Source organism: Salmo salar, chromosome ssa16 (genome assembly GCF_905237065.1).
Source record: "Salmo salar chromosome ssa16, Ssal_v3.1, whole genome shotgun sequence".
In the NCBI taxonomy this organism is placed as follows: domain Eukaryota; kingdom Metazoa; phylum Chordata; class Actinopteri; order Salmoniformes; family Salmonidae; genus Salmo; species Salmo salar.
Window position 1 is genome coordinate 56,130,809 of NC_059457.1, and position 18,811 is coordinate 56,149,619.

The following is an 18,811-nucleotide window of genomic DNA, read 5'->3' on the forward strand; positions in this document are numbered from 1 at the left end:
GCCGTCTTCACCACCCGCTGGAGGGCCACGGTCCCAGTGATGTACTGGGCCGTATTCAGCACCCGCTGGAGGGCCACGGTCCCCCAGTGATGTACTGGGCCGTATTCACCACCCGCTGGAGGGCCACGGTCCCAGTGACGTACTGGGCCGTATTCAGCACCCGCTGGAGGGCCACGGTCCCTGTGATGTACTGGGCTGTCTTCACCACCCGCTGGAGGGCCACGGTCCCTGTGATGTACTGGGCCGTCTTCAGCACCCGCTGGAGGGCCACGGTCCCCCAGTGATGTACTGGGCCGTCTTCAGCACCCGCTGGAGGGCCACGGTCCCTGTGATGTACTGGGCTGTCTTCACCACCCGCTGGAGGGCCACGGTCCCTGTGATGTACTGGGCCGTCTTCAGCATCCGCTGGAGGGCCACGGTCCCCAGTGACGTACTGGGCCGTCTTCAGCACCCGCTGGAGGGCCACGGTCCCAGTGACGTACTGGGCCGTCTTCACCACCCGCTGGAGGGCCACGGTCGCTGTGATGTACTGGGCCGTCTTCACCATCCGCTGGAGGGCCACGGTCCCCCAGTGATGTACTGGGCCGTCTTCAGCACCCGCTGGAGGGCCACGGTCCCCCAGTGATGTACTGGGCCGTCTTCAGCACCCGCTGGAGGGCCACGGTCCCTGTGATGTACTGGGCTGTCTTCACCACCCGCTGGAGGGCCACGGTCCCTGTGATGTACTGGGCCGTCTTCAGCACCCGCTGGAGGGCCACGGTCCCAGTTACGTACTGGGCCGTCTTCAGCACCCGCTGGAGGGCCACGGTCCCTGTGATGTACTGGGCTGTCTTCACCACCCGCTGGAGGGCCACGGTCCCTGTGATGTACTGGGCCGTCTTCACCATCCGCTGGAGGGCCACGGTCCCCCAGTGATGTACTGGGCCGTCTTCACCACCCGCTGGAGGGCCTTGCGGTCGTGGACGGAGCAATTCACGTACTAGGCCGTGATGCAACCAGGCAGGACGCTCTCGATGGTGCAGCGATAGAATTAGGAAGTAGAGACGCTGTTGTGCCCTCTTGATAAGAGTAGTGGTGTGTTTGGTTCATTACAAGTCCTCAGGGATGTGGACGTCGAGGAACTTAAAACTGCTGACTCTCTCTACAACAGTCCCGCTGATGTGGATCAGGGGCATGTTCCCTCCTCTGCTTCCTGAAGTCAACAATCAGCTGCTTTGTTTAGCTGACATTGAGGAATAGGTTGTTGTACTGGCACCACAATGCCAGTTCACTTACCTCCTGCCTATAGGCTGACTCGTCGTTGTTGTTTATCAAGACTACAAAAGTGTTGTCGTCAGAAAACTGCGTGGGTGAACGGAGAGTTCAGCAGAGGGCTGAGGACGCACCCCTTGGGGGCCCCTGGTGTTTAGAACAGGGGTGGGCAACTCCAGTCTTCGAGGGTCACAAACACAGCTGATTAATCACATTACATTCTAAACTGAAGATCGTGATTAGGTGATTGTTGGAGTCAGGTGTGTTAGCTGGGTGCTGGGGGCAAAACTGTGACACCAATCAGTCCCTTGAGGACTGGAATTGCCCACCCCTGCTTTAGAGTTTGTGAGTTTTTATGTGATATGTGAATTGACCACCCCTGGTTCAATCCTCGGGCCGACTCTTTTCTCTGTATACATCAACGATTTCACTCTTGCTGAGGGTGATTCCCTGATCCACCTCTACGCAGACGACACCATTCTGTATACATCTGGCCCTTCTTTGGACACTGTGTTAACAAACCTCCAGACGAGCTTCAATGCAATACAACTCTCCTTCCATGGCCTCCAACTGCTCTTAAATGCAAGTAAAACTAAATGCATGCTCTTCAACCGATCGCTGCCCGCACCTGCCCGCCCATCCGACTAGCATCACTACTCTGGACGGTTCTGACCTAGAATATGTGGACAACTACAAATACCTAGGTGTCTGGTTAGACTGTAAACTCTCCTTCCAGACTCACATTAAACATCTCCAATCCAAAATGAAATATAGAATTGGCTTCCTATTTCGCAACAAAGCATCCTTCACTCACGCCGCCAAACATACCCTCGTAAAACTGACCATCCTACCAATCCTCGACTTCGGCGATGTCATTTACAAAATAGCCTCCAACACTCTACTCAGCAAACTGGATGCAGTCTATCACAGTGCCATCCGTTTTGTCACCAAAGCCCCATATACTACCCACCACTGCGACCTGTACGCTCTCATCGGCTGGCCCTCGCTACATATTCGTCGACTGTCAACACTCCAAACATATCGAGTTTTTGTTTTGTTTTGTTCTACTGCTGCTACTACCTCCTTACCGTAGCCTATTGCTATTGAATAAAGTGCAGTATCAATCCAAATGGACCGGGTCGAGAATAGTCCGTGCCTTCAGCTGAATTGGAGTTGACGACAACGCAAAGGACTGTCAATAACCTACAGAACTGGAGACAAACGCATGCGGTATTAAGCCACCGAATGTGTTGATTGGCCAGTGAGGGGTTCAAATAAGAATGTTGTTCTTAACTGACTTGCCTTGTTAAATAAAGGTTAAAAAAATATATATATTTAAAAAAATGTAAAAGCCTTGACACACCTAGAACTTCTTTATTCATCAAACCCAGCCCTTTCGTGCCAACTCCAGCTATTACGCTCATAATTCCGGCTGTGAAAATAGCAACAAAAAACCACATTTCTGACACACCCCCAGACCTATAGCACTACAGCCAGCTCTTAAATGTACCATTGCGTTAGGTTTATTAAAGTAGACATCAGCCTCCCCCCCCATTCCTTGAGGAACAATAGAGAACAAAAAAGGAAAGGTGATGTCACGACCTACCTGGACCACCTATTGAAATGTTCCTTTTGTTAAGGAAATCAGGTGTTCAATTAGATGAAAAATGAGGCTGGAGTAGGACTCTAAGACCTTGTAAAGTCATGCATTGTCTCTAGAGTCACCTTACTGACTATACTGCAATAAACATGTCCACTTACTGTATAATAAACATGTCCACATACTGCATAATAAACATGTCCACCTACTGTATAATATACATACTGTATAATTAACATGTCCACATACTGTATAATATACATACTGTATAATATACATACTGTATAATTAACATGTCCACGTACTGTATAATATACATACTGTATAATTAACATCTCCACATACTGTATAATATACATACTGTATAATTAACATGTCCACATACTGTATAATTAACATACTGTATAATATACATACTGCATAATAAACATGTCCACATACTGTATAATATACATACTGTATAATTAACATGTCCACGTACTGTATAATTAACATACTGTATAATATACATTCTGCATAATAAACATGTCCACATACTGTATAATATACATACTGTATAATATACATACTGCATACTTAACATGTCCACGTACTGTATAATATACATACTGTATAATATACATACTGTATAATTAACATGTCCACGTACTGTATAATTAACATACTGTATAATATACATTCTGCATAATAAACATGTCCACATACTGTATAATATACATACTGTATAATATACATACTGCATAATTAACATGTCCACGTACTGTATAATATACATACTGTATAATATATATACTGTATAATTAACATGTCCACGTACTGTATAATTAACATACTGTATAATATACATTCGGCATAATAAACATGTCCACATACTGTATAATATACATACTGTATAATATACATACTGCATAATTAACATGTCCACGTACTGTATAATATACATACTGTATAATTAACATGTCCACATACTGTACAATGTACAGCAGCAGCACCTTGATCACCTGACGTCACCTCTGCTTTCTGTTCTGAGACTACGTTTAGCTTTTAGAAGGAAATCACTGAGGCTTGGTTGAATGCTTGTTGGATGGAACATTGGGGCCGTTCTGTGGATGTGAGAGAAAGGGCCCTATTGATGCCAGGTTGTCTGACATAGCTATTGATACCAGGTTATCTGACATAGCTATTGATGCCAGGTTGATGCCAGGTTGTCTGACATAGCTATTGATGCCAGGTTGTCTGACATAGCTATTGATGCCAGGTATTCTGACATAGCTATTGATGCCAGGTTGTCTGACATAGCTATATTGATGCCAGCTTGTCTGACATAGCTATTGATGCCAGGTTATCTGACATAGCTATTGATGCCAGGTTGTCTGACATAGCTATAGATGCCAGGTTATCTGACATAGCTATTGATGCCAGGTTGATGCCAGGTTGTCTGACATAGCTATATTGATGCCAGCTTGTCTGACATAGCTATATTGATGCCAGGTTGTCTGACATAGCTATATAGATGCCAGGTTGTCTGACATAGCTATTGATGCCAGGTTATCTGACATAGCTATTGATACCAGGTTGTCTGACATAGCTATAGATGCCAGGTTGATGCCAGGTTGTCTGACATAGCTATTGATGCCAGGTTGATGCCAGGTTGTCTGACATAGCTATAGATGCCAGGTTGTCTGACATAGCTATTGATGCCAGGTTGATGCCAGGTTATCTGACATAGCTATTGATGCCAGGTTGTCTGACACCAGGTTGTCCGTCATCAACACTGGTAGGTGGTATGTACATCATGAAAGATGCCTCTATTGACAGACCTGATATGGATGTTTTCACATATAGGTCCACCTCCCCATTGTCATACCGTTAAAGAGGAGCTAGATAGCATAGTGACTATTGTTGAGATCCCTGAGATACCTGGTGTTAACTAGCCAGATACTGTATTCTTCATATTCTAGATACGACCACTATTAAAAAAAACATGACCTTTCCTTTCGATTCATAAACAGCCCAGCTAGCTAATGACGCATTGTGTTGTAATTCGGAATCAATCTCATTCCTGCTATTCGAACTGTTCTGTTGCCCCTTTACCTAGTGGGGCGGCAGGTAGCCTAGTGGTTAGAGCGTTGGACTAGTAACCGAAAGGTTGCTAAATCGAATCCCTGAGCTGACAAGGTAAAAATCTGTCGTTCTGCACCTGAACAAGGCAGTTAACCCACCGTTCCTAGGCCTTCATTGAAAATAAGAATTTGTTCTTTAACTGACTTGCCTAGTTAAATAAAGGTGTATAAAAAACTGTTCCTTGGCCGTCATTGAAAGTAAGAATTTGTTCTTAACCGACTTGCCTGGTTAAATAAAGGTTAAATTTAAAAAGAATGTATATATATATATAAAATACCTCCTCACCCATTGGTTGGTTGGACCATGCATGCAAGAGCAGGAAGCTGTGCCCTGCGTTCTTTAACAATGATGTGTGAAGGTTTAATAATTAAATAGGTTATGAATTATTCTGCCGGATGGAATCTGTTCCTACGGCACAGAGTTCTATATCTCTCTGTGTGACATTCTATATTTAACCCAAGGTCCCTGGGTTGGAGAGAGAGTCCAGCTCTGCCATTGAAAATGAAATTCCCTAACACCTCTGTGGCTTTCTCTAATTTTGAGGAATGCAAGTGTTTTGTCTGTTTTCATCCTTTATTTTTCATGACAGTATTTGGTTCACAGATTATTTGTAATATATTTGCTCTTGCGTGATGGAATGCAGTTTTTCAACCTGATTAAAAGAGCTTGATAGAGTCCTTAACTCAGCAACTCAGTTGGAAGTTTACATACACTTAGGTTGGAGTTATTAAAACTCGTTTTTCAAACACTCCACAATTTTCTTGTTAACAAACTATAGTTTTGTCAAGTCGGTTAGGACATCTACTTTGTGCATGACACAAGTCATTCTTCCAACAATTGTTTACAGACAAATTATTTCACTTATAATTCACTGTATCACAATTCCAGTGGGTCAGAAGTTTACATACGCTAAGTTGACTGTGCCTTTAAACAGCTTGGAAAATTCCAGAAAATTATGTCATTGCTTTAGAAGCTTCTGATGGGCTAAATGACATAATTTGAGTCAATTGGAAGTGTACCTGTGGATGTATTTAAAGACCTACCTTCAAACTCTGTGCCTCTTTGCTTGACATCATGGCAAAATCAAAAGAAATCAGCCAAGACCTCAGAAAAAAAAGATTATATATCTCCAGAAGTCTGGTTAATCCTTTGGAGAAATGTCCATACACCTGAAGGTATCACGTTCATCTGTACAATCAATAGTACGCAAGTATAAACATCATGGGACCACGCAGCTGTCATACCGCTGTCACGCCCTGACCTGAGAGAGACGTTTTTCTCTGTTTAGTTAGGTCAGGGTGTGACATGGGGTGGGCATTTTATGTATTGTATTTCTTTGTTTTGAGCCGAGTATGGTTCCTAATCAGAGGCAGCTGTCTATCGTTGTCTCTGATTGGGAACCATACTTAGGCAGCCTTTTCCCACCTGTGTTTTGTGGGTAGATGTTTTGTTACATGTGACCTGACAGAACTGTTGGCTTTTCGTTTTGTTTCTTTGTTCTAGTGTTCTCAGCAGTAAATAATTATGAACACTTACCACGCTGCGCTTTGGTCCCCTTCCTCTAACGACAGCCGTAACAACCGCTCAGGAAGGAGACGCGTTCTGTCTCCTAGAGATGAACGTACTTTGGTGCAAAAAGTGCAAATCAATCCCAGAACAACAGCAAAGGACCTTGTGAAGATGCTGGAGGAAACAGGTACAAAAGTATCTATATCCACAGTAAAACGAGTCCTATATCGACATAACCTGAAAGGCCGCTCAGCAAGGAAGAAGCCACTGCTCTAAAACCGCCATTAAAAAAAGCCAGACTACGGTTTGCAACTGCACATGGGGACAAAGGTCGTACTTTTTGGAGAAATGTTCTCTTGAACTGTTTGGCCATAATGACCATCGTTATGTTTGGAGGAAAAAGGGGGAGGCTTGCAAGCCGAAGAACACCATCCCAACCGTGAAGCACGTTGTGGGGGTGCTTTGCTGCAGGAGGGACTGGTGCACTTCACAAAATAGATAGAATCATGAGGGAGGAAAATTATGTGGATATATTGAAGCAACATCTGAAGACATCAGTCAGGAAGTTAAAGCTTGGTCGCAAATGGGTCTTCCAAATGAACAATGACCCCAAGCATACTTCCAAAGTTGTGGCAAACTGGCTTAAGGACAACAAAGTCAAGGTATTGGAGTGGCTATCACAAAGCCCTGACCTCAATCCTATAGAAAATTTGTGGTCAGAACTGAAAAAGCGTGTGCGAGCAAGGAGGTCTACAAACCTGACTCAGTTACACCAGCTCTGTCAGAAGGAATGGGCCAAAATTCACCCAACTTATTGTGGGAAGCTTGTGGAAGGCTACCCGAAATGTTTGACCCAAGTTAAACAATTTAAAGGCAATGCTACCAAATACTAATTGAGTGTATGTAAACTTCTGACCCACTGGGAATGTGGTGAAAGAAATAAAAGCTGAAATAAATAATTCTCTCTACTATTATTCTGACATTTTACATTCTTAAAATAAAGTGGTGATCCTAACTATCCTAAAACAGGGAATTTTTACCAGGATTAAATGATCCTTTATTTTTACTAGGCAAGTCAGTTAAGAACAAATTCTGATTTACAATGACGGCCTACACGGGCCAATCCCTAACCCGGATGACGCTGGGCAAATTGTGCGCCGCCCTGTGGGACTCCTAATCATGGCCAGTTGTGATACAGCCTGGATTCGAACCAGGGTGTCAATAGTGACCCATCAAGCACTGAGAAGCAGTGCCTTAGACTGCTTCGCTACTCTGGAGCCACATATTTGAGGTGTTGCTTCTTTCTCTTTTCACGTTCTCTCTTAGAGACAATCAGGTTACAGTGAAAGTCTAGTTATCTTGCTGTGGGAGGGTGGAGGACAAGGGGTATGTAGTATGTAGTCGTGTTCCTGACGCCTTGAGTCTGAGTGGCTCTTACTGTCCGTCGCAGTGGTTGGCATTGCCTGGGTAACCGGATCGTGATCAAGCTGCTGATGCCCAGTTCAGTCTGAGTGTGCAGGCCAGGCCGGGGTCACCCCGCTAGGGAGAGACTCTAGGCCTGAGCTCTAATGCTGCAGGCTTATCTGACTCTAGGCCTGAGCTCTAATGCTGCAGGCTTATCTGACTCTAGGCCACAGCTCTAATGCTGCAGGCTTATCTGACTGTAGGCCTCAGCTCTAATGCTGCAGGCTTATCTGACTCTAGGCCTCAGCTCCAATGCGGCAAACTCCTGAACTGCAGACTCCAATGCTGCAGACTCCTGAACTGCAGACTCCACTAGCTCCAGGGCTCACACACACTGATGGGATGATTAGGAATCAATACAATAAGACTTGTGGATTATTGTTAATGATTTTTTAATGGAGCCCCATTCCTATTTACAACACATAACGTTATCAGTGATTGTTATTGCATTTTCAGTGATATAACAACACATTTGGAAAAAATGGACTATTGGTGTTATTGTAGCTTTCCAGAGTTTTGTATGGTTTCCATGTGAATTCATATTAATTGATATGGACAATAAGATTTAGTTATCATTCAATAAAGAACATACAATACAGAAGGGCTCAGTCAGTAATCTACTGTACTGGATTCAGTCAGATATCTACTGTACTGGGTTCAGTCAGATATCTACTGTACTGGATTCAGTCAGTAATCTACTGTACTGGATTCAGTCAGATATCTACTGTACTGGTCTTAGTCAGATAACTACTATCCTGTACTGTACTGGGTTCAGTCAGTAATCTACTGTACTGTACTGGGTTCAGTCAGATATCTACTGTACTGTACTGGGTTAAGTCAGTAATCTACTGTACTGGGTTCAGTCAGATATCTACTGTACTGGGTTCAGTCAGTAATCTACTGTACTGTACTGAGTTCAGTCAGATATCTACAGTACTGTACTGGGTTCAGTCAGTAATCTACTGTACTGTACTGAGTTCAGTCAGATATCTACTGTACTGTACTGGGCTCAGTCAGTAATCTACCGTACTGTACTGGGTTCAGTCAGTAATCCACTGTACTGTAGTGGGCTCAGTCAGATATCTACTGTACTGTACTGGGTTCAGTCAGTAATCTACTGTACTGTACTGAGTTCAGTCAGATATCTACTCTACTGTACTGGGTTCAGTCAGATATCTACTGTACTGGGTTCAGTTAGATATGTACTGTACTGGACTGGGTTCAGTCAGATATCTACTGTACTGGGTTCAGTCAGATATCTACTGTACTGGGTTCAGTCAGATATCTACTGTACTGGGTTTAGTCAGATATCTACTGTACTGGGTTCAGTCAGATATCTAATGTACTGGCTCAGTCAGATATCTACTGTACTGGGTTCAGTCAGATATCTACTGTACTGGGTTCAGTCAGATGTCTACTGTACTGTACTGGGTTCAGTCAGATGTCTACTGTACTGGGTTCAGTCAGATATCTACTGTACTGGGTTCAGTCAGATATCTATCTAAAGCTATCATCAATTTTCCTCAGACAATCATCAGTCATTTGTGTAAGTGCTGTGCTTGTTGAATGTCTTTTCCTGTAAGCATACTGAAAGTCTGTTTTCAATTTGTTTACTGTAAAATAACATTGTATCTGGTCAAACATGATTTTTTTCCAAAAGTTTACTTAGAGTTGGTAACAGGCTGATTGGTTGGCTATTTAAACCAGAAAATCTGTTTTTTCTTTTCTTAGGTAGCGAAAGGTGTTTTGCCAGTGGCGTGAAGTACTTGGGGTGTCTGTTCTTGACTTTATTGTTTATATTTTTGACAACTTTTACTTTTACTTCACTACATCCCTAAAGAAAATAATGTACTTTTTACGTCATACATTTTCCCCTGACACCCAAAAGTACTCGTTACATTTTCAATGCTTAGCAGGACGGGAAAATGGTCCAATTCACACACTTATCAAGAGAACGTCCCTGGTCATCCCTACTGCCTCTGATCTGGAGGACTCACTAAACAGAGAACATCCCTGGTCATCCCTACTCCCTCTGATCTGGAGGACTCACTAAACAGAGAACGTCCCTGGTCATCCCTACTCCCTCTGATCTGGAGGACTCACTAAACAGACAACGTCCCTGGTCATCCCTACTGCCTCTGATCTGGAGGACTCACTAAACAGAGAACGTCCCTGGTCATCCCTAATGCCTCTGATCTGGAGGACTCACTAAATGCAAACGCTTCATTTGTAAATGATGTCCGAGTGTTGGAGTGTGGCCCTGGCTATCCGTATATTTTGAAAACAAGAAAATGGTGCCGTCTTGTTTGCTTCATAAATGGAATTTTTAATTATTTTTACTTTTACTTTTCATACTTAAGTATATTTAAAACCAAATACTTTTAGACTTTTACTCAAGTAGTATTTTACTGGGTGACTTTCACTTTTACTTGAGTCATTTTCTATTAAGGTATCTTTACTTTTACTCAAGTATGACAATTGGGTACTTTTTCCACCACTAATGTTGCCTCCCTCCAGGCATGAGGGCACACACTTTCTAGTAGGCTTAAAGATATGGCAAATAGGAGTGGCAATATCATCCGCTACTTTCCTCAGTAATTTTCCATCCAAGTTTTCAGACCCCGGTGGCTTGTCATTGTTGATGAGACAACAATCATTGTGTTGCCTCATCAACACTCACTTTACCGAATTCAAAATTACGATGCTTGTCTTTCATAATTTGGTCAGATATACTTGGATGTGTAGTGTCAGCGTTTGTTGCTGGCATGTCATGCCTAAGTTTGCTCATCTTGCCAATGAAAAAAAATCATTAAAGTCGTTGGTAATATCAGTTGGTTTTGTGATGAATGAGCCATCTGATTCAATGAATGATGGAGCTGAGTTTGCCTTTTTGCCCAAAATGTCATTTAAGGTGCTCCAAATCTTTTTACTATCATTTTTTAAATAATTTATCTTTGTTTCATAGTATAGTTTCTTGTTTTTTCATTCAGTCTAGTCACGTGATTTCTCAATTTGCAGTACGTTTGCCAATCGGTTGTGCAGCCAGTCTTATTTGCCATTCCTTTAGCCTCGTCCCTCTCAACCATAACATTTCTCAAATCAATCCACGAGGATTTAACCATTTTTACAATCATTTTCTTAATGGGTGCGTGCTTATTACTAACTGAAATAAGCAATTTCATAAATGTGTCAAGTGCAGCGTCTGGTTGCTACTCATTACACACCACAGAGGTTACAGCCACAATTACAATTAATAATAGCCAAGGAGTCAACGAGTCCAATCTAAGTTACACTTATTTAACTTAATCCACTTGACTCCAAAGCATCCCATTCTGTATGCACAGTATGCCCGCAATCTGTAAAACTATCTCATGTTCTGAGATCTCAGGGTCAGTGTGAGATATTTAAGAAGCTGGCGGCCTAATCACTACCCCGACAATTTGAAATGTTTAAACACCTGTAAAAAAAAATGTTTTTTAAATCTGTCCCTTGGTTGTAGAGAGAGGTAGTGGCCGTGTTCCCAGCCCTACTATTCATGTCCCTTGGTTGTAGAGAGAGGTAGTGGCCGTGTTCCCAGCCCTACTATTCATGTCCCTTGGTTGAAGAGAGAGGTGGGTAGTGGCCGTGTTCCCAGCCCTACTATTCATGTCCCTTGGTTGAAGAGAGAGGTGGGTAGTGGCCGTGTTCCCAGCCCTACTATTCATGTCCCTTGGTTGTAGAGAGAGGTAGTGGCCGTGTTCCCAGCCCTACTATTCATGTCCATTGGTTGTAGAGAGAGGTAATGGCCGTGTTCCCAGCCCTACTATTCATGTCCCTTGGTTGTAGAGAGAGGTAATGGCCGTGTCCCCAGCCCTACTATTCATGTCCCTTGGTTGTAGAGAGAGGTAGTGGCCGTGTTCCCAGCCCTACTATTCATGTCCCTTGGTTGTAGAGAGAGGTAGTGGCCGTGTTCCCAGCCCTACTATTCATGTCCCTTGGTTGAAGAGAGAGGTGGGTAGTGGCCGTGTTCCCAGCCCTACTATTCATGTCCCTTGGTTGTAGAGAGAGGTAGTGGCCGTGTTCCCAGCCCTACTATTCATGTCCCTTGGTTGTAGAGAGAGGGTAGTGGCCGTGTTCCCAGCCCTACTATTCATGTCCCTTGGTTGTAGAGAGAGGTAGTGGCCGTGTTCCCAGCCCTACTATTCATGTCCCTTGGTTGTAGAGAGAGGTAGTGGCCGTGTCCCCAGCCCTACTATTCATGTCCCTTGGTTGAAGAGAGAGGTGGGTAGTGGCCGTGTTCCCAGCCCTACTATTCATGTCCCTTGGTTGTAGAGAGAGGTAGTGGCCGTGTTCCCAGCCCTACTATTCATGTCCCTTGGTTGTAGAGAGAGGTAGTGGCCGTGTTCCCAGCCCTACTATTCATGTCCCTTGGTTGTAGAGAGAGGTAGTGGCCGTGTTCCCAGCCCTACTATTCATGTCCCTTGGTTGTAGAGAGAGGTGGGTAGTGGCCGTGTCCCCAGCCCTACTATTCATGTCCCTTGGTTGTAGAGAGAGGGGGTAGTGGCCGTGTTCCCAGCCCTACTATTCATGTCCCTTGGTTGTAGAGAGAGGTAGTGGCCGTGTCCCCAGCCCTACTATTCATGTCCCTTGGTTGAAGAGAGAGGTGGGTAATGGCCGTGTCCCCAGCCCTACTATTCATGTCCCTTGGTTGTAGAGAGAGGTAGTGGCCGTGTCCCCAGCCCTACTATTCATGTCCCTTGGTTGTAGAGAGAGGTAGTGGCCGTGTTCCCAGCCCTACTATTCATGTCCCTTGGTTGTAGAGAGAGGTAGTGGCCGTGTTCCCAGCCCTACTATTCATGTCCCTTGGTTGTAGAGAGAGGTAGTGGCCGTGTTCCCAGCCCTACTATTCATGTCCCTTGGTTGTAGAGAGAGGTAGTGGCTGTGTTCCCAGCCCTACTATTCATGTCCCTTGGTTGAAGAGAGAGGTGGGTAATGGCCGTGTTCCCAGCCCTACTATTCATGTCCCTTGGTTGTAGAGAGAGGTAATGGCCGTGTCCCCAGCCCTACTATTCATGTACCTAGTAGGGGTTAAGACACTAAGCCCTACTATTCAAGCATACTTCATTTAAAAAATAAATAAAAGATTTCCACTGCATCAGGGACAGTACTACCTCCTGTTATGTAGTGTTCTGTGGGCGTACGGCCATCAGATAATACCTCCTGTTATGTAGTGTTCTGTGGGCGAACGGCCAGTGAACCATCAACCAGCTCATAGATGGAAGGTGTTGCCATGGTATTAAGGAGATACGGTTCTCATCGAAATGTCTACTTGAATATACAATAAAAAACACATGGAAGACTTACAGTGAGAGACCTGTAAAAGCTTATGGTAACACTTTACTGTAGGTATCTTTATGGATGCATGATATTGTCTTAGTGTCTTTGTGTCTTTACTGTAGGTATCTTTATGAACTCGTTCTAATTTGTATACTTTCTATTGAGAGCAACTGTAGGCTAATATTTTAATGTCGTTCATTTGATTCCACTCTAAATCTTCAGCTTTTCTTCATTTTTTTAAATATAATGTTGATCCACTTGTCTCTATATTTTTTTTCTTCTCATTTCAGGCCACAATCGGAATAGACTTCCTGTCAAAAACGATGTACTTGGAGGACCGAACGGTAAGTTAGCTCAATCTAAGGCTCTTTACTACCCTTCTAGCTGTTATTTTCTATTGTAGAGTAGGTCAGGGCGTGACAGGGGGGTTTTCTAGTTTAGTTTTTCTATGTTGTTATGTTCTAGTTTTGTATTTCTATGTTGGGTTGTTCTAGTTTTTGTATTTCTATGTTGGGCTTTGTTTGAGATGATCTCCAATTACAGGCAGCTGGTCATCGTTGTCTCTAATTGGAGGTCATATTTAAGTTGGTGTTTGTCCCACCAGGGTTTTTGGAAAATTTTGAGTAGTGTATGTTTTCACCTCTGCGTCACGGTTTGTTGTTTTTTGTCATTTAGTTTATTTATATGTTGCATAGTTTCACAGTATAAATAAAATGTGGAACGACACACACGCTGCACTTTGGTCCGCTCATTGCTACGACAACCGTGACACGCCCCCCCAGGGCTACTTCTCTCTCTGTGAAATATCCTCCACTCAGTTTCAGATGTGCTGGCTTGCGTTCCAATTGGCACCCTATTACATCTGTAGTGCACTACTTTTGACCATGGTCCACAGGGCTCTGTAGTGCACTACTTTTGACCATGGTCCATAGGGCTCTGAACCCGTAATATATACAGGCCCCATAGGGCTCTGAACCCTTAATATATACAGGTCCCATAGGGCTCTGAACCCTTAATATATACAGGCCCCATAGGGCTCTGAACCCTTAATGTATACAGGCCCCATAGGGCTCTGAACCCTTAATATATACAGGCCCCATAGGGCTCTAAACCCTTAATATATACAGGCCCCATAGGGCTCTGAACCCTTAATGTATACAGGCCCCATAGGGCTCTGAACCCTTAATATATACAGGCCCCATAGGGCTCTAAACCCTTAATATATATACAGGCCCCATAGGGCTCTGAACCCTTAATATATACAGGCCCCATAGGGCTCTGAACCCGTAATATATACAGGCCCCATAGGGCTCTGAACCCTTAATGTATACAGGCCCCATAGGGCTCTGAACCCTTAATATATACAGGCCCCATAGGGCTCTGAACCCTTAATATGTACAGGCCCCATAGGGCTCTGAACCCTTAATATATACAGGCCCCATAGGGCTCTAAACCCTTAATATATACAGGTCCCATAGGGCTCTTAACCCTTAATGTATACAGGCCCCATAGGGCTCTGAACCCTTAATATATACAGGCCCCATAGGGCTCTGAACCCGTAATATATACAGGCCCCATAGGGCTCTGAACCCTTAATGTATACAGGCCCCATAGGGCTCTGAACCCTTAATATATACAGGCCCCATAGGGCTCTGAACCCGTAATATATACAGGCCCCATAGGGCTCTAAACCCTTAAATATATACAGGCCCCATAGGGCTCTGAACCCTTAATATATACAGGCCCCATAGGGCTCTGAACCCGTAATATATACAGGCCCCATAGGGCTCTGAACCCTTAATGTATACATGCCCCATAGGGCTCTGAACCCTTAATATGTACAGGCCCCATAGGGCTCTAAACCCTTAATATATACAGGCCCCATAGGGCTCTGAACCCTTAATATATACAGGCCCCATAGGGCTCTGAACCCTTAATATGTACAGGCCCCATAGGGCTCTGAACCCTTAATATGTACAGGCCCCATGGGGCTCTAAACCCTTAATATATATACAGGCCCCCATAGGGCTCTGAACCCTTAATATATACAGGCCCCATAGGGCTCTGAACCCTTAATATATACAGGCCCCATAGGGCTCTGAACCCTTAATATATACAGGCCCCATGGGGCTCTAAACCCTTAATATATATACAGGCCCCATAGGGCTCTGAACCCTTAATATATACAGGCCCCATAGGGCTCTGACCCTTTAATATATACAGGCCCCATAGGGCTCTGAACCCTTAATGTATACAGGCCCCATAGGGCTCTGAACCCTTAATATATACAGGCCCCATAGGGCTCTGAACCCTTAATATGTACAGGCCCCATAGGGCTCTGAACCCTTAATATATACAGGCCCCATAGGGCTCTAAACCCTTAATATATACAGGTCCCATAGGGCTCTTAACCCTTAATGTATACAGGCCCCATAGGGCTCTGAACCCTTAATATATACAGGCCCCATAGGGCTCTGAACCCGTAATATATACAGGCCCCATAGGGCTCTGAACCCTTAATGTATACAGGCCCCATAGGGCTCTGAACCCTTAATATATACAGGCCCCATAGGGCTCTGAACCCGTAATATATACAGGCCCCATAGGGCTCTAAACCCTTAATATATATACAGGCCCCATAGGGCTCTGAACCCTTAATATATACAGGCCCCATAGGGCTCTGAACCCGTAATATATACAGGCCCCATAGGGCTCTGAACCCTTAATGTATACATGCCCCATAGGGCTCTGAACCCTTAATATGTACAGGCCCCATAGGGCTCTAAACCCTTAATATATACAGGCCCCATAGGGCTCTGAACCCTTAATATATACAGGCCCCATAGGGCTCTGAACCCTTAATATGTACAGGCCCCATAGGGCTCTGAACCCTTAATATGTACAGGCCCCATGGGGCTCTAAACCCTTAATATATATACAGGCCCCATAGGGCTCTGAACCCTTAATATATACAGGCCCCATAGGGCTCTGAACCCTTAATATATACAGGCCCCATAGGGCTCTGAACCCTTAATATATACAGGCCCCATGGGGCTCTAAACCCTTAATATATATACAGGCCCCATAGGGCTCTGAACCCTTAATATATACAGGCCCCATAGGGCTCTGACCCTTTAATATATACAGGCCCCATAGGGCTCTGAACCCTTAATATATACAGGCCCCATAGGGCTCTGAACCTTTAATATATACAGGCCCCATAGGGCTCTAAACCCTTAATATGTACAGGCCCCATAGGGCTCTAAACCCTTAATATATACAGGGTCATTGGTCCTGAGTAAGGCTATTATGGTGACGACACTGCATGGCACGAGTCATGATGTGGTCAAATTTCACTTGACCGTTGAGTCATGCCGCTGATGGTCATACCAAACTTGCGGATGGACAGTCGCTAATGGCCTGGTACTCAGGGCTCTATTGTCCCTCCATCAGGTCCTAATAGCCTGGTACTCAGGGCTCTATTGTCCCTCCATCAGGTTCTAATGGCCTGGTACTCAGGGCTCTATTGTCCCTCCATCAGGTCCTAATGGCCTGGTACTCAGGGCTCTATTGTCCCTCCATCAGGTCCTAATGGCCTGGTACTCAGGGCTCTATTGTCCCTCCATCAGGTCCTAATGGCCTGATAGTCAGGGCTCTATTGTCCCTCTGAAATGAATGCAAATGCAATGGAAAATCAAACCAAACACTTCCTGAGTGCCCCGGCATTCAGAGTTTGAGCAGAATAGGATCACCTGTTGGGCAGCGAGAGCCAGCGAGAGCCAGTAAGAGCCAGCGAGAGCCAGCGAGAACCAGCGAGAGCCAGCTCCTCATAGCTGGTTGATGCATGGAACGAAATAAGTGAAATACGTGTTTCTATAAGCCCATGTTGCACAACATTTCTATAGGCTATGCAACTCTGTGAGAAAACAGAGTTTTGATGGCCTCTATTAAAAAGAGGAGGATCCCATCAGCTTTCTGTAGGCTAGGCCTACTATATTTATTTGTCAACTTTCCTAACATTAAGCACATTGCTTCGCTTTACAACCGGAGTAGCCTACCTGGCTGGCATGAAAATGAACCTGGGGGAAATCATCCTCTATTCGCTATTCAAGTTCATACGGATGACATGTCTTTTCCCTCCTGCCCCTGTTCTGACAGGTGCATAAAAAAGGCCCGTTCTAAATCAAACAAATTTTACACATATTATTTAGTATATGTTAAGACCAGATTAAATTGAAAACAGTCTGATGGGTGACAATATTATCACTTGCATTTCTTTGTGACTTTTTCAAATAGGCCTATATGTTTTGATAAGGTTTGTATCACAACTAAAGTGGCAAAATAACTCCTAGGACCCCTGGAACAGGGTTGGTCAGTCCGTAGCCGACAAAAGCCTAGTGAAAAATGTGTTCTTATAAGCCCAGTCATTGCACAATCGCGTGTGAAAACAGAGAATTCTTAAAATGAAGAACACTAATCGGCTTTATAACTGGTGTAGCTTACCTGTCATATGAAATACATACCCAGGGAAGTGCTTCCTCCATTCACTATTTGATTGCAGCCATTCTAAATATAAAATAATTCCACACATACAGTGCCTTCAGAAAGTATTCATACCCCTTGACTTTTTCCATGTTTGATTAGGTTAGTATTGTAGAGTAATCACAATGTTGTTGATCCATCCTGAGTTTTCTTCTATCACAGCCAATAAACTCTGTAACTGTTTTAAAGTCACCATTGGCCTCATGGTGAAATCCCTGAGCGGTTTCCTTCCTCTCTGACAACTGAGTTAGGAAGGACGCCTGTCTCTTTGTAGTGACTGGGTGTATTGATACACCATCCAAAGTGTAATTAATAACTTCCCAATGCTCAAAGGGATATTCAATGTCTGCTTTTCTTTCTACCAATATGTGCCCTTCTTTGCGAGGCGTTGGAATATGGTTGAATCTGTGTTTGAAATTCACTGCTGGACTGAGGGACCTTACAGATAATTGTATGTGTCGAGTACAGAGATGAGGTAGTCATTCAAAAATCATGTTAAACACTATTATTGAACAGAGTGAGTCCATGCAACTTATTATGTGACTTGTTAAGCACATTTTTACTCCTAAACTTATTTAGGCTTGACATAACAAAGGAGTTGAATACTTATTGACTTCAAGACATTTCAGCTTTTCATTTTTAATTAATTTGTTCCAAAAAATGGAAAAACATATACTACCATTCAAAAGTTTGGGGTCACTTAGAAATGTCCTTGTTTTTGAAAGAAAAACACATTTTTTGTCTATTAAAATAACATCAAATTGATCAGAAATACAGTGTAGACATTGTTAATGTTGTAAATGACTATTGTAGCTGGAAACGGCTGATTTTTGTAATGGAATATCTACATAGGTGTACAGAGACCCATTATCAGCAACCATCACTCCTGTGTTCCAGTGGCACGTTGTGTTAGCTAATCCAAGTTTATCCTTTTAAATGGCTAATTGATCATTAGAAAACCCTTTTGCTATAATTATCTCGTTGAGTGCAGTCTTAGCGCCAGCA

The 18,811-nt window shown here is 43.9% G+C and overlaps 1 protein-coding gene across 1 annotated transcript in view; it reads left to right on the plus strand.

The window, feature by feature from the left end:
* Window positions 1–18,811, plus strand: part of LOC123727857 (ras-related protein Rab-6B) — a 199,321-nt gene that overhangs the window by 117,481 nt on the left and 63,029 nt on the right. Inside the window, exon 3 of the mRNA XM_045697479.1 lies at window positions 13,555–13,608. Within this exon, the coding sequence (XP_045553435.1) occupies window positions 13,555–13,608 (54 nt within the window). The remainder of the gene's footprint in view (window positions 1–13,554; window positions 13,609–18,811) is intronic.